At 41.0% G+C, this 24,631-nt stretch overlaps 1 protein-coding gene across 1 annotated transcript in view; it reads right to left on the bottom strand.

Moving 5' to 3' along the window:
* Positions 1 to 4,952: 4,952 nt before the first annotated feature.
* plcb4b (phospholipase C, beta 4b) overlaps positions 4,953 to 24,631 on the bottom strand; it is a gene marked incomplete at its 5' end in the record, with an annotated part of 62,481 nt that continues 42,802 nt past the window's right edge. The window contains 33 exons of the mRNA XM_083898933.1: positions 4,953 to 5,040; positions 5,525 to 5,561; positions 6,005 to 6,091; positions 6,300 to 6,357; positions 6,438 to 6,539; positions 6,646 to 6,821; positions 6,933 to 7,008; positions 7,443 to 7,558; positions 8,058 to 8,123; positions 8,413 to 8,462; positions 8,555 to 8,708; positions 8,904 to 8,992; positions 10,096 to 10,300; positions 11,607 to 11,771; positions 11,959 to 12,061; positions 12,620 to 12,671; positions 14,865 to 14,989; positions 15,587 to 15,671; positions 16,016 to 16,153; positions 16,238 to 16,340; positions 17,030 to 17,166; positions 17,437 to 17,532; positions 17,627 to 17,717; positions 17,801 to 17,885; positions 17,979 to 18,058; positions 18,238 to 18,331; positions 18,478 to 18,688; positions 19,538 to 19,646; positions 20,539 to 20,596; positions 21,078 to 21,178; positions 21,273 to 21,354; positions 21,435 to 21,488; positions 21,575 to 21,654. Coding sequence (XP_083755059.1) covers positions 4,964 to 5,040; positions 5,525 to 5,561; positions 6,005 to 6,091; positions 6,300 to 6,357; positions 6,438 to 6,539; positions 6,646 to 6,821; positions 6,933 to 7,008; positions 7,443 to 7,558; positions 8,058 to 8,123; positions 8,413 to 8,462; positions 8,555 to 8,708; positions 8,904 to 8,992; positions 10,096 to 10,300; positions 11,607 to 11,771; positions 11,959 to 12,061; positions 12,620 to 12,671; positions 14,865 to 14,989; positions 15,587 to 15,671; positions 16,016 to 16,153; positions 16,238 to 16,340; positions 17,030 to 17,166; positions 17,437 to 17,532; positions 17,627 to 17,717; positions 17,801 to 17,885; positions 17,979 to 18,058; positions 18,238 to 18,331; positions 18,478 to 18,688; positions 19,538 to 19,646; positions 20,539 to 20,596; positions 21,078 to 21,178; positions 21,273 to 21,354; positions 21,435 to 21,488; positions 21,575 to 21,654 — 3,342 coding nt within the window. The 3' untranslated portion in view covers positions 4,953 to 4,963. The remainder of the gene's footprint in view (positions 5,041 to 5,524; positions 5,562 to 6,004; positions 6,092 to 6,299; positions 6,358 to 6,437; positions 6,540 to 6,645; positions 6,822 to 6,932; positions 7,009 to 7,442; positions 7,559 to 8,057; positions 8,124 to 8,412; positions 8,463 to 8,554; positions 8,709 to 8,903; positions 8,993 to 10,095; positions 10,301 to 11,606; positions 11,772 to 11,958; positions 12,062 to 12,619; positions 12,672 to 14,864; positions 14,990 to 15,586; positions 15,672 to 16,015; positions 16,154 to 16,237; positions 16,341 to 17,029; positions 17,167 to 17,436; positions 17,533 to 17,626; positions 17,718 to 17,800; positions 17,886 to 17,978; positions 18,059 to 18,237; positions 18,332 to 18,477; positions 18,689 to 19,537; positions 19,647 to 20,538; positions 20,597 to 21,077; positions 21,179 to 21,272; positions 21,355 to 21,434; positions 21,489 to 21,574; positions 21,655 to 24,631) is intronic.

The following is a 24,631-nucleotide window of genomic DNA, read 5'->3' as shown; positions in this document are numbered from 1 at the left end:
TTGAAAGTCAGCGAGGATCAGAAGTCATTAATGAAGTGGTGGATTTGGAAATAGCGCAGTTAAACGCTTTGGGTCTGTTTGGTGGAATCGGGTCTAAACGCCACACTGGTGTCCTGAGACTCAGTGTGGATACGCACAAACACTTTACGCACGGCGCACTGTGGCTTTTAAGAGTTCGTCATTTTGAAATTAAAGTCAAACTCGCACTTGACGGAGCTGATGCTGTCGATGCTGGGTTTGCTGCCAACCTGGGGATGTTTATTGCTTTGGGGAAAAGTTTCAGATCGCGGAATTCGACCTGAAGTCAACACCGGATCTTCCTCCGAATCTTTCGTGTCCTTTTCAAATTCCGGGGACGTGAACCGACGCAAGAGCTTGTTGCTCAACACTGAGAAAGTCGTTGTTGAAGTGGCAGAGGTCGGGCTCAGTTGAAGAGGTTCAGCTTTGCACGGAGACGCTTCACGCCTCCTCATGGTCCTGGATTTACGCAAAGGCACCAGTGTGCGCTCCGGGGGTGTGGGGCTGAGGATACTGGTTGGTAGACTGCATCTTTTTTTGTAATAGGTGTCATGAAACCTGCGCACACCAAAGTCGAGTAGTTTGGATTTTTCTGTTCCAGATTCACTCTCAGTTTTAAGAATAGGAGTCAGTAAGATACCAAGAGCCGAATGTACATTGGGTTTGGACAAGTTTCTGTTGGGACGAGGTGAGAAGAAAATAGATTTTTGAGTTTTGCAGCTCTGCGTAAGAGGAGGGAGGCGGTCATCGAAGGTGCTCAACCTGTCACAGGTTTGCTTATAGTTGGGAGAATGGTCAGGAGTCCACGAAGGCAGTTTGTGGGCCAGGACTCCAGAGAAATCCAGCTCTTGTAGAGGCGACGATGAACACTCATTCTCTCTTTCAAACTCCTCTATTGAGTCCATCGATGGTAACCTACTCTTTGTTCTCGGCCGTGTCTGCCATGTGCAGCTTTGAACACGTATGCAATCTACATGGCTACATGTTTGGAGAGCCTCTAGTTTGTTCGCTAACTGTCCAACATTCTTCTCAATATTGTCTCTTCCATCATCACTTCTCAGACCGAATCTCGGCAGAGCGTTTCTCTGAGCGTCACTGTCGCACTCGCGGCTCTTCCTGGAGTTGTTCGTGAGCGCAAAGATGCACTCGGTGTGGCCTAGAAACTTCGCCACTTCAACAGCAGAGTTTCCAACTTTATTCTGCCTGTCGATCTGAAGACCCAGTCTCTTGAAAGCTCTCACCAGAAACTCAACAACGGCAGAGCGACCTGCTACTGCGGCGTACATCAGCGCAGTGTTCCCCCAGGAGTCCACGACCTCTGGGTCTGCGTTGTTTCGGACCAGGATCTTTACAGCATCCAGGTAGCCGTTCTCACACGCGTGACTGAGCGCAGTGCGCCCGTTGCCGTCTCGATAGTTGACGCGGGCGCCTCTCTGTAGCAACAGCTCTACAAACTTCGAGCGCGCCTGGGCGTCAGGTAGCAGCACAGAGGAGATGAGGGGCGTCTGTGCGCCCTCTGTCCTGTAGTCCACGATCTCACCATCCAGCGCGTCCAGAACAAACCTCGCCAGGTGGACTTTATCCTTCGACATCGCCTCCAGGAGGATCCGGGTGCCCGTCTGCCCGCTAGACTCACCTAGAGCTTTGTGCATGATTCTGAGATCGCTAGAACACTTAACAGATAAATGTCATGCTTCTATAGTTTATAACGAGTTTGGAAACCTCTCCTTCCCAAAGATTTGTGGTAAAAACTAACCCATCAGCTCCGTTATATAGTGACGAGGGAAGCCACGCGGTTGCCTGGCAACACAGACATAATTACTGCGCTTTGTTTGCCTTTCTAATGGAAATACTTCGCTTTTGATAACAATAAAGAGCAGGAGCCGCCTGTGTTCATGAGTGGATCTGGTTTATGGAGCCACTCCATACACGTTGAATGTGATTAGTCAGCAGTGGTCATTGTTCAGTCAATAAACATGTGGGTGGCGTGTGCGCGCACGCTGTTGACAATAAATGCATTCAGTGCGGCTCAAATTGAAATAATAAAGAAGATCAAGTACAGACTGAGGGGAGTGATTCTTAGAATTGGTAGAAAAAATATATTTTTCTTTAAAAATTGATCCAATAGTAGCACTCTAAATATTCTTGCCATGGCAGTTATTTATTTTTGTGTTAAATAAAAATGTTTCCTGCCCAAAGAAATACATATTTGTCAAACACAAATAGAAAAACACAAATGAGCCACATGCTTCAGTCCCATTTTACACCTGGTTTTATTGGTACACATACTATAAAACAGTATTAAAGGAGCTGGATAACAACAGTATTTTCATTGCTATAAGTTCAACAAAGTTCAACAATACAATATAAATACAAAAACGCGCACAGGATGGTTTGTTGACAAGCTACAGTCCATTTAGAAAACAGAGGAAATACAGAACCCGAGGAACTCAAAATCAGTGACATTGCTGTGCAAAAATAATCTGCTTTTTGGACAAACTAGAGAGCTAAAGGTTACATGTAATCACACAACATAAAACATTGAACTAGTGCAAAAAAAAGCCTCTAAAAACATAATCTTAAACTACACATATCTAATATATAATATATATTCATTTATATATCTTCATATAAATAACCCCTTAATTTGGCATTTTATCATTCATAAAATAATTTAAACTTCCTACCAGACAGAGTGGCACACATGAAAGCATTGAAATAAAATTTAAAAGCACTTTTTTTTAACTCATTTATCTAGATATGTGGTGAGAGTTTCATACTGTATTGTGTGATGCATTAAGGGCAGACTGGAAAAACAAACAAGAAAACCCCAGTGGTTGAAAAATGCATTTCCCCCAAAATCTCCAACAGACCCATTCTATCCCCAAGCCCTTGAATGACAGAACCCAACTGGTCAAAAAGTAAATTAAACTACATACATTCCAGTATATACAAGAATATCCCCTCTACCATTTTAAGTGGGTTACAGCAGAATAAAACAGCAGGAAAATAATAATCTTAACAAAAGGCCAAAATACCTCAAGGTGCTTTTATCCCCACATTTCAGTGTGTTGTCATATCAATATAATAATGTGTTTTTCGTCATTTGGTTGGTCTTTGTGTTGCAGTATAATTACCTGGCTTGATTTTATGTGCACAATACTACAGTACCCACAGGATTAGTTTATTTATTTCCACATCATATCGCTCTCCCTGCAGCAGCAGCTTTTGTGTCCAGCAGTGCTTTGGCTGATTACAGCGTCTGTAGTTTAACAAAATGGAGCCATTGTGGGACATGAGGGGGAAATAGGCCTCATCTGAAATCCCCTGTGTGGATTGTGTAGCAGCCATGTAACAGGCTTTGTTATAGATCTGTTGTAATTATTGTGTGATCTCCCCTGACCAAAGGTGAGCAGGGACACAATGAGGATTTAGGTTTCTAAGGTGAGAGTCACAAAGCTATTAAGGGGGCACTTAATTATGAGTGAGCGGGAGACTGACGGGACGAGATGGCACTGACTTCTGTCAGCCCAAGTTTTTGTTTGATGGTGAAAGGCCGGTCAGTTACAATGAGGAGATATTACAGCAGAATTAATTTGCTTTAAGTATGGATTCACTTTGTTGCCAGTGTATTACAGCTTTTGCTTGATTTGATTAATGCAAATAATCGTCTTATTCTTCCTGATCCTACTGGTAGATGTTCAGTTCATTAAAGCATCGTGTTTTCATTTGGATGTTCTTATTAATCAATCACTACTGAAGACATTTACCTTTGTGCCATTTCATTAAAGGCATACACATCCACTGGGGTTGGGTTAGTATTACTGTAATACTTTAACCTATCCTTTTATCAACTAATACTGGAAAATAATTGTCACTCTTGTTTATTTGCATAGTACACAGGGTTTCAAAGTCCGAATTAGATGTATAAAATATTAGATTAAGGTTTTAGCAGTTGAAAACATAAATTGAGCAAAGTAATTACTGTTATACACCACTTTAAGGTCATGTGAGAAACATTACGAAAAATCACAGGTACATCCTCATGTATAAGGTAGAAACTGAGAAATCTGACATAATACCATTAATCCTTGTGATCCCTTTACAGACTTCTGACTCCACATAACAATAAATATTGCAATTTCATTAGTCCTTGCACTGTTCAGTACATGGGGGTCTAACAAGTCTACTGTAACACTGGTCAACAACAAAAAGTCAAACACTTGTTTGTGAAACTTGAACTTGCATTGTAGGATTAAGTGACAGAGGTTTGTGTCTCCTTCATACAGTGATTTCTTTTAAAAAATACATTCTTACTGAAATACAGAATTCTAGTACTGCTACATTTTCCACATTGTTTTGATGGCCTGTGACATACAACGTGCTCAGGACAGGACTGTAGCATACAGTGTATTTCACAAAGTTTATTCATTTGTGCTGTAAAATGACAAATCTTCATATTCTCTTCCCCTCACCTACGCAGTTCCTGGAGCAGTAAATTGTGTACCGACTAAAAAATAAAAGTACAAAAAACAGGAACAGATGCCCACTTCAATCCAACCCATGAGTGAACATGTGCGTGTGTGTGATAGAAAATCTTGATTTGCAGACGGTGGAGGAGGGGATGTGTATGACTCTGTCTCTAAAACTCTAAATAACATATTTTTAATAAGTGGTTGAATCCCAGCAAACAGTGGTAAGCACCAGTGGCTCAGTGTCATAAAGGTAGTGGGTGGGGTACAGTTGCAGAGGACAGGGAGTGCAGATGAATGAATGAAGAAAAACATTGGTGGAGAAGACTTGTGTGTGTGTGTGTGTGTGTGTGTGAGAACAGAGACAGGGATGAAGGCAGGGTTTTTGTCTCTGGTCGTAGAGTACTGTCCACGGTTTCTGCACCTGCGTGCGTGTGTGTGTGTGTGTGTAGGAGTAAACGTGTGTTTGTGTCTCAGTCGCTCACACCACTGTGGCAGGCCTGCGGTCCATCTCCTCCTCCAGCTTCACCATCTGCTGCATGTCCTTGGCCTTTAAGGGACAGTCAAACAAACGGACACAAACAATTGACATTAAATGTACAGGCACAAGATCCACTAAGATGTAACCTACTACAAAAGCTAACAATTGTGAGCTGGAGTGAAAACACAGTGGAACAGGTTATGAGCTGGCTGTTTGTGCTTAGTAATAGCTGGTGAGTCATGGTGATGAATGACACAAGCTGCTGGTTGGCGCAGCTGACACAGTGAGAGCTGCAGACTAAAAAATGAGAGACTGGGATTTTATAATACAAAGGAAAATGAGCCACACTTAGTACAATGTTTTACATTTTTTGATGGGCTTGTCATATTCTACTTCTCAGCTTTACTCATTGCAGTAGCGATTGATTTCAAATAGGCTTAGCAGAAAACTGAGGTGATAGAATAAGTAACATGGAGTGGCAAGGAAAGGGGTGGAAGAAACTTAAATGCCAGGTGGAGTTAGAGGTAGAGTTGAGTGAGATGGAGATGCCTACCTTGAACCTCTTTGTTTGCATGGTGTGATTTCAATTGCTGTGCCAGAAGAAGCAAATCATAACAAAAATGAGTATGTGCACAAGTAACACAAGTACAGGTGACAAATGGCAAAATAAGAGGTTGAGATGGAAACATGAGAACTTTTATGAATAATTATTCTTAGATATGCACTTTAGTGTGGACCCCAGCTTTGTGTCTTCTTTTAGCAATTCTGATGTCATTTTTTTCAACACTTCCTGTGAAGCAAATCCAACTAGTTTACATCACATCTGATTAAAAAAAATATGCAGTAATTCTCTAGGAAAAAAACTCAGCCAGAGAACTGCAGCAGTCCCCTGCCACAAGTCCTATTTATACTTAAAAGGCCAGTGGAACAAGAAAGTTCATAAACGATAAAAGATGTTCAGTTTATGCAGGAAGTTGGAAACAAACTCAATCTACGGTACATCAGCAGTGATTTCTTTACTTCAGTGTTGTACCTGCTCATTGAACTTCTCCAGTTTCTCCAACTGTTCTCTCTGGTTTTTCTGTAGCTGCTCCATCTCCTTCTGATGCTTCATCGCCAGCTGCATGAATACAAAGTCAGTGTTCATGTTTCAAAGTGATTTATAGTCATTCGCTGCATTATGATTCTGAAAAGAACACACATTGTGTTTCATGTCAGGATATAGAATGATGGAACTGCCATCCACTGGAGGAGCAGCCTGTTAACCATGCAGGGATTAAATGTAAGAGTTCCTAATGTATTTGTTTAAGATAAATACTAAAACCCACCCTCTTTCTTTCATCCAGGAACTTCTTGGTGTTGCTGCTATTTAACTCTCGCACCCTCCTAAATAATGAAAAGAGAAAAGGTGTTTTAGATGTCATGTGACAGTAAATTATGAGACACTGTATGTCAGTGTGACCCACCTTTCTCTCTCTGCCTTGTTTTTGATACTCTTGTCCTGGCTGATAGCTTTGCTGTTTTCCATGGACATCTTGGCCTGGTTGGCACGCATCTCTTTGCTTTGCCTGAAATTGTAGCAAAATAGGAAACATTTACAGAAAAACAATGTGAGACTGCACTCGTCGCTGAAGGCAGCAGAGAGGTAACTGATGCGTCAGTTAAGCCTCTCACCGTTCATGGATGAGTTTGAGCTGCACGGTCTGCTGCTCCTGAACACTGGTTAGGAGTTTCTTGAGGTGTTCACATTGCTGAGTGACATGGCTGTCCTTTATCTCCTGCTCCTCACTGCTGTGACTGCTGCTCAGCTCTGACCACTCTTTGGTGTGCTGCGCTGTGATGTCCTTTACCTGCACATACATGCAGTACAGGTACACAAGAGTTAATTATCCACAGCTTAACAACTATTTGGAAAAGGAAGTGTGGTTTTAGGATAAGATAGGTAGTCAGTGCTGTGTGACCTTGGCTTTATGATCGGTGAGTAGTGTTTGGATCTTATCTTCTGTCTCCTTCTTCAGCTCTTGACAGTTGTTTTCACTGTAAGGAAAGCACACAATATGTGACAAGCTAAAATATACACGTCAGCGATTATTAACTATTTTCATTGATTATAAAGTATTTAAAGTTTGCAGGAGACCAGTCATTAGTGGTTGGATGGGTGAATCGATACCGTGAAATATGGCAGTGTTTGAGACACCAAGTGTGAAATAAGTGTGGATTAGCATTAAAAAAATTCCATGATGTTTCAGTCCACTAGATGGTGCCACATGCTCACTCTCACAAGAACTGTTGTGTGAGTATATCGCAATATTATGATAATATCGTACGTAATCGTGGTGTCTCTGGTGATTCCCACGGCTACTATAATACCATTGTAAAGCGCCTTCCATTTAGCCAAATCTTTCCTAGTTCTGTGTATTACTTCAAATTATGCTATAAAACCCTTCTAGAATTACTTCTTTGTCACTTACCCTCGTTTCTTGATGGCTTTTTCTAGTAGTTTCTCCAGAGCTGTCTTATCCTTATCATGCAGAGACACCATCTTTTCCATCTGACCACAGTGAACCTTCTGCATTGTATTTTGATCCTGTTGAAAAAGAAAACATATCATTTGTATTGATTTATATGGTAAAGAGGCAGTTTTAACTTGTATCAACTGAATAGTTATTTAAAGTTATATTGCGTAGTGAGAGTGCATTCTGCTAACAGATAGTTCTGGCCTGGATGTGATGATTATACATGTAGTACAAAATAGGATTTAACACTGTTATAATTAATCAGCCACTATGAATGAGCCAGCAACCACTGGGGTATCTGGGATGAGCTCTGGTCAAAGGAAAAGCAACTTTAGCAAGTCTAATTTCATATAAAACATTAATTATGTGGCTGCACAATCTGTGTTTTGTAATGGACAGATTGTGTGTTTCCTTTGTGTGTGCAAACAAATACAGGGATGAAGCAGATGAAAGGTGTAACCGGCCCCCTGGCTCAGTTTCTGTCCCTCCGAGCATCAATTACTGTGCAGAATAAGCATAAGCCTCTTTTGCTTCATGAACAGACAGGTCTGCATTAAATCAATCACCAACCTTCAAGTGTTTCTTCTTTAAAGCACCAAGCTCCTTCTGTTGCTTTTTAATCAATTTCAGGTACGTCTGCAGTGGAAGGAAAGCATTTTTATTTCTCTTGTATACCTCGCATAGAGAAGAGCTGCCGCGCTATAAGACAACACAATGGCTCAGTAAAGGCATGTTTATAGAACAGAAATCATTTTTTGGCTCAAAATTAGTAGAGACAATGGCTGTATAAGACACACATTCGAGTAGAACCACACATTACATTACATTCACTGTTTTTTTTGGCTTTTCCTCTATATTTGATAATTCCCAACAGACATGCAGCAACTGCTTTACTGTATTGGGAGTTAGTAGTTGGGATACTGACCTTCATTTGCTTTAATTCATCAATGCTGACATGAGGCAAGAGTGCAGAGTCTATAACGGCAGGAAAAGAAAGCTGTAACTGACGACCTAAGCTACATATCATATGCATGCGTTGAATGTGTATGTTTTAAGTGCATACATACCCTTCTTGTTTTCTATGTTATTCTGGGCAGCGTTGGAGGACTGGGCCATGTCTGAGCTGGCTTGTGGTGTCACACTGGCCTTCACAGTGTCTCCTTTACCCTTTCCCTTCTTGTCATTCTTTGAGCTTCCACTGGGAACGTCCGCTATGTCATTCTGCAGCAGGGAAGGATGGATTTAAGTATAATGTCATGATGCTTTCATTGCACCAGTGGTGATTAAGGAGTAAAAAGCACAGTTGCAGGATTGTAATGGCCAGAGGTGTGTTTTTATCCTTATTAGAAGTCTTCAAATGACTACAGATGTTGTTGAACTCAGTTTGAAGAGTCAGGTGTGTGTTAGTGTGTTTACCGTGTCAATGCCCAAAGCTTTCATCTGATCAGCTCTCTTCTCTGCTATGGTCAAGAACTTCTTTGGGTCAGAAAGAGCATCCACAATTGCTAAAACACACAAATGAATTAGTTAATATGAGGAAAACCAAAATGACTTGAAATGGGTTGGAAAAATTGTGGTTTGTTAAATATATTCTAAGAAAATGTTCAACTATTCCTTATGAAATAATTTTATTTACCAGAACCAAGGTACATATTTCAGCAAAATAAAGGTATCTTTGAAGAGTGATCTCTGAAGTATTTTTAAAAATACCTTTTAACAACAGTATCTAACAAAAACAAAGGCGTTGTATAAAGTGTGTTTGATTAAATCCCTCAGCCCCTGAACAGTATCAGAAAATCTATCAACCCCCTGCATGAACAACAGCCTCTTAATGCCGAGAAAGTACACTAATCAATACTGGAGTAGGATCTTGTTTAAACACACAGCTTAAGGATTTTATTTTGAAGTCCCAGTCCAATGCTGCATGTCTGTTAGGGCAGTGATTCTGGCAGCAGCTCTTACAGCAGAAAGCTAATGGTTACAGTAATGGTTCCTCAGTGTAAGCCCCGTGGCTTTATTTAATGACGACTCGATTGCTTTGTTCATTTGTATACTTCTGCCTCTTTCAAAATGCAGATTCCCTGTCATCATCATTTGGAACATCATACTATGTTCAAACAGCACAATAGAAAATGAATAGAAAGCTATACTGCTCCCACCCCCCCCTTTCTATTCTCCCCACAGGCAACAGAAGCTCCGTCCTCATCAGCCATGAATAATTGAAGCAGTAAAACAAAGTATGTGGATGTGAAACAAACCTGTAATCAGGGTTTCCACAAAATCTTAAACACCAAAATCAAGGACATTTCAAATAATTTCAAGGCCCAATTCCCAATACCCAATTACAGATGAAGGTTGGTCACTAGTTTTATAATGATAGTAATTAGTGGGCATCACAGACAGTAATTTAAAAGAGGCATGAATCTCTTTCAGTGATGGCAGACTGGTCTCTAATGCAGGTGCAGAAAGAAGCACATGGCTATAAACACTAATTAAGTTAGAAAACATTTAGTATAAAGTTTAAGTAAGCAATTTTACTGACACAAACTTTAAAAGGACTTGAGTTTTATTTCTTAAATTAACATTTGTGTGTTCCAGTTTTCCTCACCTCCAAAGCCATCAGGCACGTAGGTCTTGAGGATGATTTGGCAGAAGATGGTGGGCAGCGATAGGGGTTTGTTGCCCTCATTCCTCAGAGAGATGTGGCGGTAACCAGCCTGTAGGCCATCCAGAGGCAGGATGCGCTGGCCAATCAGCTTGTTGTTGTCATCATAGACTGCAATCCGCAGTACTGCAAGATCTGGTAAAATCACCTAGGAGGGGTGGATGATGGGAAAAGGGAGGACGGGAGGGAGAAGTCACAATAATTAAAATGGTCTTAATAAAGTACTGGGAGAAGGATGTAGGCAGAAGGTGCAGAATCAGTTAGGAGTCGGTCCCAGAGGAACTTGTTCTCAATTGACAGTTGATGAGCAACATAATATTTTGCAGGCACTGCAATTAAACAGAATCATTTAAGGTGAAGTTCAAGGACATTATTAGGGGACAGTCAGACTGTGACAGCAGAGCATATCTGCGACTGAAGACCATTTTCATATCCATTACAAATCCAGAGAGTGGAGTGTATCTTGTATAGTGTGTGTAACTTGGGTGCGTGCACACCCTTGGGAAAAAAAAAAACAAGAGCATCTCAACAGGCCTTGTGTGTGGAGATAAGTGAACGTGAGTGGAGGATGATTAATACCTAGACAGAGGGGACGCTAAGAGATAAGGCAGAAGAATACTCACTGGGGATGAATGGTTGAAAGCACCACTGGTGTGTCATTTTTAGTAAACAGCCTTGCTGATGCACTGTGTGCGAGTGCTGCCGGTGTGTATTGTTTGCTCTGAGTCATCTTCTTGACAATGCTGTGCATGCATGCATGCATGCAAAAGGTGTGGAAGTATTTCTGTGTAGATGTGAGAGTCTTGCCGGCAGCTCTGCTCATGATGCCCCTCTGATAGCACTGTGTGTGTGTGTGTGAGAGAGAGAGAGAGAGCGAGCGAGCAGAGCAGCACTGCGGCAGGCTGTGATTGATGGTGTGTGTTAGAAAGCTGGAGTCACAGTCATGGCTGAGAGACTCCTCATTCTGCTGAGAGCAGCACTATTGCTTGCAAACTCACACTCACTGGCTGACCACATCTCCCATCTACTCTTTTCCTTTCTTTTCCTCTACCTAATTATTTTTTTTCTGTTGTTCCTTTCTTCTTGCTGTCCATAGTTGCTTCGCCATCATCTGTGGGCTAAAACACAGCCAAACATGCATTTGAATCCAAAAGTGACAGTGATGTCAAATTTTGGAACTTCACTGTAATTATTTTATTTGATAGTTAATTTTGCAATTGATGAAGATTATCCTTATTTCTTCTTATTATAGAAGCTCTTTTCAGTGATGATACGTCTGTGTCGTAGTATGACCACATTGCCTTTTTCCCTTTGCTTCTTCCTCCTGTTCTGTTACCGCTGTGTTTCATTGCAGTGCAGACAGCCTTCGAATGTGTGCTGCACATTAATTTTACGTCACTGTATCCACTTTCGCCCTCCTCTGGTTAAACCAGCTCTCTCTTCTATTTCACTACCTTTCTGAAGACGAAGGGTTCCTCGTTGTAGGCGGGGTTAAGTCCATTGTTCATCACCATACGTGTGCGAAACTCTTTTCTGATAGTGTCCGTCGGCAGCCCGTACATGTCCACTTCAACATATGTGCCAATCTTCTTGTCTGACAGGAACTGACCAGAGAACACCTGACAAAAAAGGATTCATATTTTTAAAGGTTCATTTCCCCCAGTAATTGGAGCTAGTTTTGCAACTGCATTTGGAGTAAACAAAATGTAGTTTTTTAGTCATGTAGTGAAAAGACATGAACTTTGAGTTGTTTTGTTGAAATACAGTGTTTTTTTGTACACAGGTTTTTCTTGACTTAGAGCTGACCTGTACACTGCAGGTTGCAGCAATGACACCATCCACGGGTGTTTCTGAGAAGGGGTCAAACATCCTGTCTGACCGCCGCATGAAGTCAGGCTTCAGCAGGTACCTAACACACACACAAACACACACGCAGGAGATAAATAGAGGGACACCCATATACAGTAGAATTAATCTATTTTGAAGATCAGATGGGGAACAATGATGTAAAACAGATATTTTTATTATTTATTAACATACTTTTTTAGCTTCAATGATCCACTGAAATTAAGGAGATACTAAGGCTTTGTGTGCGGGAGTTTTGTGATAACCAGGGGGCCATCATTGTGACATTAGTAATGATGGGTTTCTGTAAAAGCCTTCATCTCCCCACATATGAGATTTACAGCATTAGCAGTTAAATCTCTGCCCTCAGGGACAGTATTAGAGCAGAGGGACTAAGACAATGGCAGAGCAAGGGAGAAAATAGATGACTGCAGAGAGCCTCGGAAGCAAATGAAGCTGGCTTCTTCAAAACACTTGTAGGCTCTCGGCGTAGACAGTAGCAACGGTCGCTTCTGGCAACCACTAATGAGATGTGACAAGCTTTAATTGATGAGTTTTAGAGCGGGGCAGAGAAGTGAGGGATACGATTGAGTTCAGGACACGAGTCAGAAGCTGTTCTCACCCGCAGGAGCCGTTATACTCATACTTTCCCTGGTTCAACTGCATGGCGAGGTCTGAGAGAGAGAGGAAAAGGAGAAAGAATTAGTGGTGTTTAGTAATTTACACATATCAGGTTTTTGTATTACACAACACGAAATCCAAATAACTTAGTTTTTTTAATGTATTTCTGTGGAGCCTTTTCTTGGCAGAAGAAAGACAGGCATTTTACATTCCCCTGACATCTGTTTTCTTTCCTCTAACTATTTATCCCTCTATCGCAGATGCTCCACTTCTCGTGTGACCCCCTCCCTCTGACTTTGCACATGCTCTGCTCCCAGCAAGCCATATGGTCTGAACCCTCTCGCCTCTGGCCATGGGACAGCAGCTGTTTTACAACAGGCGTCACTCACTGAACAGGTAAGTGGCAAAGGCTGTTCTGAGTGCATGCATAACCTGATGCTACATCAAATCATGCAAACCTCTTGCAGAGACTTTAAGTCACTGGCCTCTATCTGGTGACATATGACATTCATAGTGACAGTGTGTTCCAACCAAAATGTTTTTACTACCCTTAGTTTTGAAGTCACAAAGTGAAACGGATTTCCTCTCTTTCTATCTAGCAAAAATCTGACCTTTTGAACAGAGTCCAAATGGATTGGGCTTTTAATTGGGAAATAGCGTGTTCTATCCAAACACACCCCTGATTAAGTACAACCCTCGTGAGCTGTGTGCCTGGCAATGTTCCTTTCTGCTATTAAAGGTCCCCTATTGTGCAAAATCAACTTTTTAATCTTTTAGTACTTATATTTGGGACTCAGTGGGCCATACCAGTCCCCAAAATGTGAAAAAACAAGACTCAGTCAGGTTTTAGTGGTTCCACTTTGTGTAAGTAACGTTGGCAGAAACAAGTGACGCTTGTCCAAAGTCTGAACAAGTGTCTTGGATCCTGGGTTGCTTATTGTACTGATGCTAACATGTCCTTCACTACCATAAATGTCACAGCCTCCGTTATCTCCTGATGTCGTGGTGGGATATGGGGCAGCATTGTAAAGAGTCTGCCGTGGGGACCGTGTTGTGGTGGCGCTGGCTGACGAGATTGTTGGTGGTGTTGCCTTCAGGAGCAGACACGACAGCGCGAGAGACTTGGCAAACATTTTCCTTTTGCTCGACAATGTGTTTCCGGTTAGCAGATGTTGTCCTACATTTCCTCTCAACCAAAGGCTACCTTTCTGACGTGTTTCCACGTTCTCTCCTCACTGTTGATCCACACACGTCAGTTGCCGCTGCAGGAACACTGGTGCATTCAAAGTGTTTTTCTAGCATAGGAATTTACATACACGCCGCACCGCGCATTAATTGTTTTTCTTTCGATTCTAATGTTTTTATGATCGCGAGAAGCCAAAATCGTGGTCACTCTATGCATTACGGTGAAACGCAGTAACAACGGGTAAACGGACATTACTATGGGGTATATGGAGCGGGGTTGTGACGACGGTGCATGACAATAGGTGATAAGTGGCGACAGTATGGCTGTGGATAGTAAGTTAGATCGACACTCCCCTGGAAGCAGTGGGTGTGTGTTTACCTGGGTCTCATTCACATGTAAATGACCAGACAAAAAACAGAGCTTTCTGAAAAAGGCTGTTTTGGCAGAGTTATTAAACTGCTATTGTGCTTCATCCTTATGATATTTTGACTAAAGCATGACACATAAATGTTCATTAGGGCATCAGGAACTAGTTTAACTTGGGGTAATAGGGTATAATATGGGACCTTTAAACAAGCATCATCACAACAGAGCCTACTGAGTTACCCAAATGATAGATCTTTGTGAACAGGACATGATTCAAAGGCAAATAGACTTGTTTGAGTTTCTTAGAGTAGTTTCTGACTCTCATCTACAAAGGCCTCTGAACCCTTCAGGATGAGAGTTGAAATGTCTTCAGGAACCTCAAGCAGTTGCAGTCACGAAACACAGAGTACACAGTAATGACTTAAGTTTAAGATGCAGTTATCTGAAAACTTTTGGCCATGTATCTTTGGCCAGTTCTTGATATGTCTATATTAGGCATTGATTAGTGGGTCCATGTTATTCCAGATTACACATGAATAATGCAGGAAACCGGTGACGTGTGAAATGTGAGATCAGAAGTTCACTGTGTGCTGCACTTGCTTAGATCAAAGGGTTGACTGAAACGTTGGTGTGTCTAAATGCACGTGTGTTCCTGATACTGAGGTCAGAGGTCCCATGTTGCATGTTGTGGTACCTGGGGTCTGGAAGTTGAGTGAGACCATCTGGCATCCTGCGTTCCAGAAGATCTGAGGCATGTAATTACTGGAGTCCACCCGACCTCCTTTGGGGTAGATACGGCTCATCTGACGCTTGTTGTAGCTGCACTGACGCTCAGGAAATGTTTTTTTTTTTTTTAAAACAGGGGAAGAGCATGTCTGTTCTAGCACATTTGTATGGTTTGAAGTGTATCTGCATCAAACTGGCTGTAGGGCTATTTTTAGTGTGAACAGCTTGGGTCTTGCAGTCCCATTGGAGAGAAAGAGAGGGGACATATGTGTGTGTGGGTCAGACCAAGTCACAGTAGCCTCCAGAGGCTTTAGTTCCTCTACAGCAGCGTGCAGAGTGGAAACAAATATGGCTGAAATCATCAGCACTTACCCACCATTGAGTCTTATTACAGGGACCTTATCATTACATCTGCTAAACATTTCCACATCTGCTTTCTTTTCTAGCTTCTCCACAATGGATCATCTGCCCTGATCTTGTCCTATCCATTATGTCCTCATGTCCTCCTTTGCTCCTGCCCGGCACCTCCATCTTCAAGGTCCTCACTCTCCCTCCTCTGCACGTGAGCAAACCATTTCAACCTTGCTTCTCTTACATAATACACCCTCAAGTAAACTTGCACCTAATATTTAAGCTTTCAATTCTTGACAAATGTGCATGTGACTGAATTCACAACGGCTCAAAGGATACTTGACAAACTCTATGGCATTAGTCTTGAGATAACCCAGGCCAACAGACTCGTTGAAAGATGACATGTTATGGTGGATGTTTCTTTCTGAGAGAGAGGGAAAAAAAGACCAGGCATTAATATTTTAACTTAAACAAGCAATTGTCAAGTTTTCTATGCCAAAGCAACTTCTTTTATATGGAGATAACACCACATTATGTAGAGGTACACATTGAAATTTGATTGAAATTTGAATCACCATAACAATCAGTTTCAAAAGACAAAAAGTTGTTTAGATCAGCTTTAGATATTAAGCCTTTGACAAAAACATCACTAAACTCCTAAGATGCTAAATTAATATTCAGGATTATTTTGGATCAGAGTCTCAGGTCTGTTCTAAAATACTGGGTGTTTAAACAAACAATATGATTATAGAAAAACTCAAAGCTCACCCTCTGCCACATCAAAACTCTGGAACTTGACAGGCTGTGCGTAGTTGACCATGGCTGAGAGATATGGGTGGATATTAGTGGTGGCTCCTACGTAGGTGTACTGAGCTATCAGAGCCTCTTCAGAGTCTTCTGCCTCCTCTGCACCCTGCATAGGACAGAAGCTAATTGTTGTAAAACAAAGTGTAGATCCATAGATGAGCAGCGATTGATGCAAATGTGTACTTGCCTTCTTGTTATTGTCTTGTTCAGACACTTCAGAGATGTCTGTGACGTCTGTCGCTTCTGTGGCTTCAGACATCTCTGTCACTTCGTCATCGCCAGGTGCCTGAATACAAACATGTTTTATACCTACTTTGTATGTAGTGATTAAAGTTGCAAATATTGCCATGTTAGTTGCAGTGGGAGTGGGCCTGTGAGCTTTTCAGATTTTTATGTGCCTCAATCTAATTGCGGTTTTCTTTTCCTTTTTTTTTTGCAGTGGGTGATGCAGCAAGAGATGATTTTCAACTAACTGTTGCAGGTGGGAACACACTTCTTCCACATTTCATCCATCCTTTCTACCGCTTTATCTTCCACTCGAGGGTCGCAGGTGTGCCAATCTCAGTTGACATTGACATAGGCTGGGTCACACCTGGACCATTCACTCTCACAGTCTCCATATTGCATAAATCCTAACCCATAAACATGTAATGTGGGGAATGTGAGAGGGAAATGTTGTTTGTTGATGGACTGGTCCAGGTGTGACCCGGCTTATGTCAGCTGAGATTGGCACGCTCAAGACTCTCATGTGGAAGATAAAGTGGTAGAATGGAGGGATGGAAATGTGCCCTTGTTCCTCCAGGGCCAAGACTTCCTGCTCCAAAGGCAAGTGCTCACCACTACACCAACTGTCTGGCTTCCTTTTTCATTTCAACCAAGCCCAAACTTGCTTGTCAATCTGGTGGAAGTCCAGAGCAGTGTGTGATTGTTAATGTTGGAATATAAAGAGAGCAGTCAATCAAAGGTCCAACCCACCTTCTTGATACTGTTGCTCTCTTTCCTCTTGCTGACGGCGTTACTCTGGGAAACATTGTTGGCTTCTTTCTCACTAACTGCCTCTGACAGACTCGGAGCCTCTGAATTCAAGTCCTTATCTTCAGCCTCTTTTTCTCCTGCACACAAACACAATATTAATATTGAAGCACATGTTCTTTCGTCATATTTATTCTTCCTTTACTGTGTACAACTACAGTAACCTTTGGAAATGTTTATTCTGTAAATATCACTTACTATGAAATCTGATTAAAAGCTATGAACAACTTTGCAAATCCTGTCACATGATTTTTACATTTTTACATATATGCTGTATACAGTCAGCTATGTGAGAAACTGTATTCACCATTTGACATTCACTAAAATATCCACACAAAGATTTAACTGACCGTTCTCTGTGTCGTCTTCATTCTCCTCTCCCATAATGATGGCAGGAGTGTTGGTCTCTCCTGCTTCCATGTGTTTCTTAAAGGCCTCGAGCTGCTCTGTATGACAGACGACGACATGTTTCAATACAAGAAACTTAGTCAAAGGCATTTGATTTATCTAATTATTCACTAGGATGCGTTATGTACATACTCTGTTCCACTTCAGGTTTCAAGCGCTTGTTTTTGATGAGGATTTTACGTTTGAGATCGTTAGGAGAAGGTAATGGGCGTGCAGTTTCAATCTGAGAACATAAACATACAGTTAAATAAGATCATCGTCATTGTGTTCTAATAACTTACTGTTGGACAAGATCAGAGTATTCACCGGATAGTTGTCCAAAGGCTGTTTGAGGAGAAAGTCTCCAAAGAGATCATCACAGTACTTAGCCATCTTGTACTGTTGTGGTTTACTGGTTAAAAAAAAAACCACACAATGAATAGCGTCCATGCACTGTAAAGATTACTGCTAAATCATACAATACCACAGTGCGTTGCACATCTACCTGCAGTGATTTTCAAAAGACAAAATAACAGGGTAGTCTGAGGTGACAAATGCTGTCTCCTTGATGGCTTGGATAACATCCTGTGGGAAGAAGAGGAGAAAAATAAGGAGCACAACAAGGCAGTGAGCCATGAAAGATGCAATGTCATGCACTCAACACTAGAGGGAGGACGCACACTGTGAGGAAAATCAGACTTTCATCTGCTGGAGTAAACACCTGGTCATGTACAGCACTGGAGTTTGGGTGAGTGTTTATTCACCTTAAACAAGATGTCTGTGCACATGGCTTTGCCATGAGTGATGATGGGCTCCTGGTCTTCTCCTTTACCGTCCCAGCAGTCCAGCTCTACACATCTGACCGGAGAGAAAACACACTGCATTCATACATTGACCCCCCAATGAACACAGAACATAATGTACATGCATATTTAACAGTTATAATGCAAACAATGAATGTCTACACCAGTACCATGTGCACAGAACAAGTCACTCTCATGTACCTGCATCCAGACAGCAGAACCTGCCGGTACATCTCTACTGAGGACTTCCCTCCAAACTGTCGGCCTGTCAGGTAAGTGTTGTGAGAGGAGCTGATGAAATAGTGAGCCAGAGGCTGGTCCATCTCCTGGTACAGCTCCAGCCTGTCCAAGAAAACCGGAGCGTTTTCATCTGACATCAGGTACCGACAGAACCCATCACTGGACATGAGACCTGGGCAAGAGAGGGGACGAGGGATTGTTCAGTTGGTGGTTTTATACTATACTCCTTAAATTCTTACTACTACTTATGATTATAACGATCCAGAGTTTGCAAATATGGGGATATTTTCCGCAAATAAGGTTAGGAAATCCTGGCCGTAATTGAAGTATTCAGTCTGAGGTAAGTGCAAGTGATGAATGTGCAAATTTAAATGTGCCAATATAAACTATTGTGTATACTAAAATCATTATGTATGTATTACTCCGCATTAATTAACACATTAGTTATAATATATTAGTATATTATCCATACATTTTAAGTATAGCAATAAGTTTGCTTTGATTTGTAAACCACTTATACAAAAACAGTTACAAATGTGAACTTTGACATTTAAACCAAAATACAAAGCACAGCAAAAATCCTATTCATGGTTAATATTCAATGGAATTGTTTTTTAAATCATCATAAAAGTACTTGATGTTGTCATTATTTTCTTGGGCAATAATATATAAAATCCCTGAGTTTTGTGGCAGCAAAATTTTTGTATTTTACAACCGTTTTGATTATTAGCAAACAGTATATCAGTGAATGGCTGAACCGCAAAATAAGCACTGAAGGCCAATATTTGATTTAAAAACAAACAAATAAAAATCCAGCAATTGTTGATGATTACAAATTATTACACATTTTGTTCTCATAAACATGATATTTCAAAATGTATGACTATTTGATCAGACATTAGCAACTACATACGCAATATATTGGTGCGACATACTGCAGTTTCACAGATACACAGGCAGATGGCGACAGAGCCTACAATAACCATCTCGCTCCCGTTTTCCTTCATACATACTGTTTTACCTTTTTTCTTCAGCTGCTCATCTCTCTCATACTTGTCAATGATCTGCATGGCTCTCTTAGGATCATAAAATGGGAACAGAATCTCATTTAAGCGAGGGTCGCGCTGGTTCTGTGGAGAGGACACGCACAAAAACATCATCCACTGGATCCAAGACAAAATATCCTTCACTGACAGAACAGAGGTTGGTTTAAAGCAAATTGGGACAAAGCACTAACAGCACCCTTTTTTCTAAACATCCTTATTTGGACTAATACACATTTTAGATATGCCATAATAACTTAAACTAAAAGCACTTAAATCTAAACAGGATGCAACAAACAACACCTCATGGTCAGATGTGCACAGGGAATCATGAGCCAAACAAACAGAGGCGATCGTTCAGTTCAAGGTAAAGAAATCACACATGTTGGGAGGGATTCGAGGCAGCTCTACATTAGCGAAACATAATGGTAACACCACTGCCCACTCTGTAAGTCAGGTGAGAGTGGATGTCATCAAAGCTGTGGGTCTAAAGGCAGGTCCAGAGCGTGAGGCACAGGACTGACCATGAAGCGGCGCACACAGGACTGCACGGTGGACGGACCAGGCAGGATTTTCAGCTACAAAGCCACAGACCACGGACGGACAACAGGAAACAAGATGAGCCAAGCAGGAAGCTACCACAGGATGAAAAGCTCTATCCTCCCGTTGCCATAGCAACACCAATCAGAAAGGAGGAAGGCAAGCCACGGTAGAGACGAGGGTGAGGGTGAGGGTGAGGGTGGGCATGCAGAACAGGGCATCTGGTAGAAGTTGCCCTTGCAGGCTGACCCTAAGTTCAACATTCTGTCCGTCTCGTTAATGGAGGTTGAATGAGGGCCGGCTGATGTGCAGTCCAGGCTGGAGGGCAACTTCCACCGAGAGCAGGGGGGAGGGGGGGGATGGAAAGCAGGGGAGTTGCACACAGGATCACGGGGCAAGCCAAATACACAGAGTAGTTAATGAATGATAAAGAGCTTACTTCATTCAGAAAGCTGACTAACTGGTCTACAGTTAAATAATCAGTTTTGTTCCCATTGCTGCAAAGGAATTAATTAGGAAAAAAAACAAAACAAAATGTTATGCTTCTTATAAAAGACACCCTCACAGTCATTCACACAGTCAGTTAAAATTAGGAAGCAGTCTTTAAAGAGGATAATTGTTAAATGTCACACTGTTTAGTAACAACATGTTAATCAAAACTCTATTTTTTAAATGTTGTCATTAGGGTTGAACATGATTCATGTTGAACTGTGGAAGCAGGTTAGGCTGTCCAGACATAGTTAGTGCAGCAGGCGCAGAAACAGTTGTCCTGATTATTTGTCAACAAGATGCAGCGTCTCACACTTGGAGGTGGGGGGGGGGGGGATTGGGGGTTGTTTAAACAGTGGATCTTATTGTTCTGTTAAGCCACATGGTCACTGGTACAGGGGCAGTGCAGGGCTACATGTGTGAGCTGTCTGGTTGGAAGATTTATTATGTTTGTGATTGATAAAGACAAGTTAAAAACAGGGCACTCACATTTTCTTGAAGAGTTCCTCTATGTCTGTGCGAGGACAGATCTTCTGTGTGAGCGCGTAGAAAATGTCAAAGGTAAAATCCGATTGCTCGATCTCATCGTTCTGAGGGCGGTAAACAAGCGCGACATTAGTTATGTCATGAGAACTGTGACATGAGTCACAAAACACCACTACAGTGTCGTCAGTGTTCACTAACCTTTCCACTGGGAAGGCCGAGGTCCTTCAAAGCCTGAAAAATCCCTTTCTCCGTCTTCCCCGATGCAAACGTCCGAGTAATACTACGAGAGAAGATGCAGCTGAGTTACAACTCAGAACAGCTGAATTATAGTCGTAGATAACAATATAAATTTATTCTCACCCTCTGACGGGAATTTTCCCATTCACGTTGGTCACAAAGCACATTCTCATCCAACTAAAAGGAAAATGATCACAAACATTTAGAGGAAAACTCAATGGAAGCACTGTAAAGATATGTATGTGGAGAGAAAATGCACTCACTGTTTCTTGAGGCAGGTCATTGGACAGACATTGTTTGCCTTACTGTTGTGAATTACTGACCTCAAACCCTCAATCCACTTCTGCAAAACAAGCACATAAAAGAATTCAGACACACACACTGACCAGCAGAAGCCCACACACACACAGCTACAAATAGGGTGTATATTGTGTATATTGGGGCAGCTGTGGCTTAGTGGTTAGGGCTTCGAGCTCGAGACCGGAAGGTAGCCGGTTCAATCCCCGACCAGTCCGCAGCTGAAGTGCTGTTGAGCAAGGCACCTAACCCCCTCACTGCTCCCCGAGCGCCGCTCACTGGCATGGCAGCTCACTGCGCTGGGTTACATGTTCTACACCTCACTGTGTGCTGTGTGTGTTCACTAACTCACTGCAGAATTGAATTTCCCCTTGCGGGACTTAAAGGGTTCTTAATCTAATCTAATCTAATCTTAAGAAGCGAGTGTCTGTGGGGAAATAAATACAAGCAAATGAATCGCATTTTAATTTACACACAAATCCAAGTTTTTGACAGGACAATTGGGAACACACACACACAGTGATAAACACGCTGTACTGTTTCAAGGCTACAAGCAGCGACCGTAAACAAACAGCTAGGGGAAGAAGAAGTCGTCCATGTAACTCTACACCAATGTCCTGCTGACTGAATGAACAGAAACAACACAGGGCGATAACCACAGACAGTTGTGACCCTCCTTCAAATTCCACGTCGTTGTTGCTCTGTCTCTCCTCTCCACTAAATTATCACTGACATCATTATAAAAGCATTCAACGAGATAACAGCGCACAGCGGGGGCTGCATGTTTGGCCATGTGGTGTCCATGAAGCTGTGTGTGACTGTGAGTCTGCTGATGTAAATGACACCCTCATGTCACAAGGTCTCCTATGCCACCTTCATGCTGGGATTTACTGACGGTGTTGTGGTGTCATAGTGTACCTGTGTGTGTTGGAGATGATGGTGTGTATCTGGATCTCTGTGTGTGTGTTGCATGAATATCATTGGCAGCTCATGGCACTGAGCTCTCCAGAGATTGCAATCATCATATGTAACTAGGGATGTCACGAATACTTGATTTCACAGTTAATTGCGGTATTAAACGCTGCGGTACATTAATCGTAACGTTTCCTTGATGTCAGAAAAGATTATGCAGGAAGCCCGGAACCATATAGGTAGTTCAGCGCAACTCAAACAGAACAAAGACAAAGTTTCACAACTGCATGTTAACACTTGTGTTGCTTTGACTTATGACTTTTTTTTGTCAAATTTTAAACGACATGACTTTTTTTGTAAAATTGTGGACAAAAAACTAACCGATAACTTTTTTGTCAAATTTTGGAGGACAGACATACCTATGACTATTTTTTTCAAATTTTGGACGACATGCTAAAGTATTACTTTTTCGTGAAATTTGGACGACATACTAAAGTATGACTTTTTTGTCAAATTTTGAATGACAAACTAACCTATGACTTTTTGATCAAATTTTGAAAGAAAGACTAACCTATGACTTTAAAATTTTGGACAACATACTAAATTATGACTATTTTTCCCAAAAAATTGTCAAATTTTGGATGACATACTATACTATGTCTTCCAAAATGTTTTGAAAAAAATGTTATGGTCCAAATTTTGACAAAAAACGACATATTATACTATGTCGTTCAAAAGTTTTAGAACATTTTTTTGGTCTAAAATTTGACAAAAACTACATACTATACTATGTCGTCCAAATTTTTTTTTGAATTTTCTTTTGGTCCAAAATTTGACAAAAACAACAAACTATACTATGTCGTCCAAAATGTTTACAAAAAACGACATACTATACTATGTCATCCAAATTTTTTTTCCAAATTTTTTTCCAAAAAAAAGATTTTGGACCACAGTGTAGTACGACATTGAGTTCGACAACATAGTATAGTATGATGTTTTGGTCACATTTTGGGCTAAAAAATAAATTTCAAAAAAATTGTCCGATATTGGACGACATAGTATAGTATGACGTTTTGGTCACATTTTGGACTGAAATTTTTTTCTCCAAAAAATGGTCAGATTTTGGACGAAATAGTGTAGTATGACATTGAGGTCGACAACATAGTATAGTATGACGTTTTGGTCACATTTTGGACTAAAACATATTTTTTTAAATTTCCCGATTTTGGACGACATTGAATAGTATGATGTTTTTGTCAAATTTTGGACCAGAAGTTTTTTTCCCAAATAATGGTCAGAGTTTGGACGAAATAGTGTAGTATGACATTGAGGGCGACAACATAGTATAGTATGACGTTTTGGTCACATTTTGGGCTAAAAAAATACATTTAAAAAAAATTGTCCAATTATGGACGACATAGTATAGTATGACGTTTTTGCCAAATATTGGACCAAATTTTTTTTCTCCAAAAAATGGTCAGATTTTGGACGAAATAGTGTAGTATGACATTGAGTTCGACGACATAGTATAGTATGACGTTTTGGTCACATTTTGGGCTAAAAAATTAATTTCAAAAAAATTGTCCGATATTGGACGACATAGTATAGTATGACGTTTTTGTCAAATTTTGGACCAAAAGTTTTTTTCCAAAAAATGGTCCGATTTTGGACGAAATAGTGTAGTATGACATTGAGGTTGACAACATAGTATAGTATGACGTTTTGGTCACATTTTGGACTAAAACATTTTTTTTTAAATTTCCCGATTTTGGACGACATAGTATAGTATGATGTTTTTGTCAAATTTTGGACCAAAAGTTTTTTTCCCAAAAAATGGTCAGATTATGGACGAAATAGTGTAGTATGACATTGAGGTCGACAACATAGTATAGTATGACGTTTTGGTCACATTTTGGGCTAAAAAAATACATTTAAAAAAAATTGTTCAATTATGGACGACATAGTATAGTATGACGTTTTTGCCAAATATTGGACCAATTTTTTTTCTCCCAAAAATGGTCAGATTTTGGATGAAATAGTGTAGTATGACATTGAGTTCGACGACATAGTATAGTATGACGTTTTGGTCACATTTTGGGCTAAAAAATAAA

This window comes from Microchirus variegatus (genome assembly GCF_963457635.1).
Source record: "Microchirus variegatus genome assembly, chromosome: 12".
Classification (NCBI taxonomy): domain Eukaryota; kingdom Metazoa; phylum Chordata; class Actinopteri; order Pleuronectiformes; family Soleidae; genus Microchirus; species Microchirus variegatus.
This window is presented reverse-complemented; position numbering and strand designations above follow the sequence as displayed.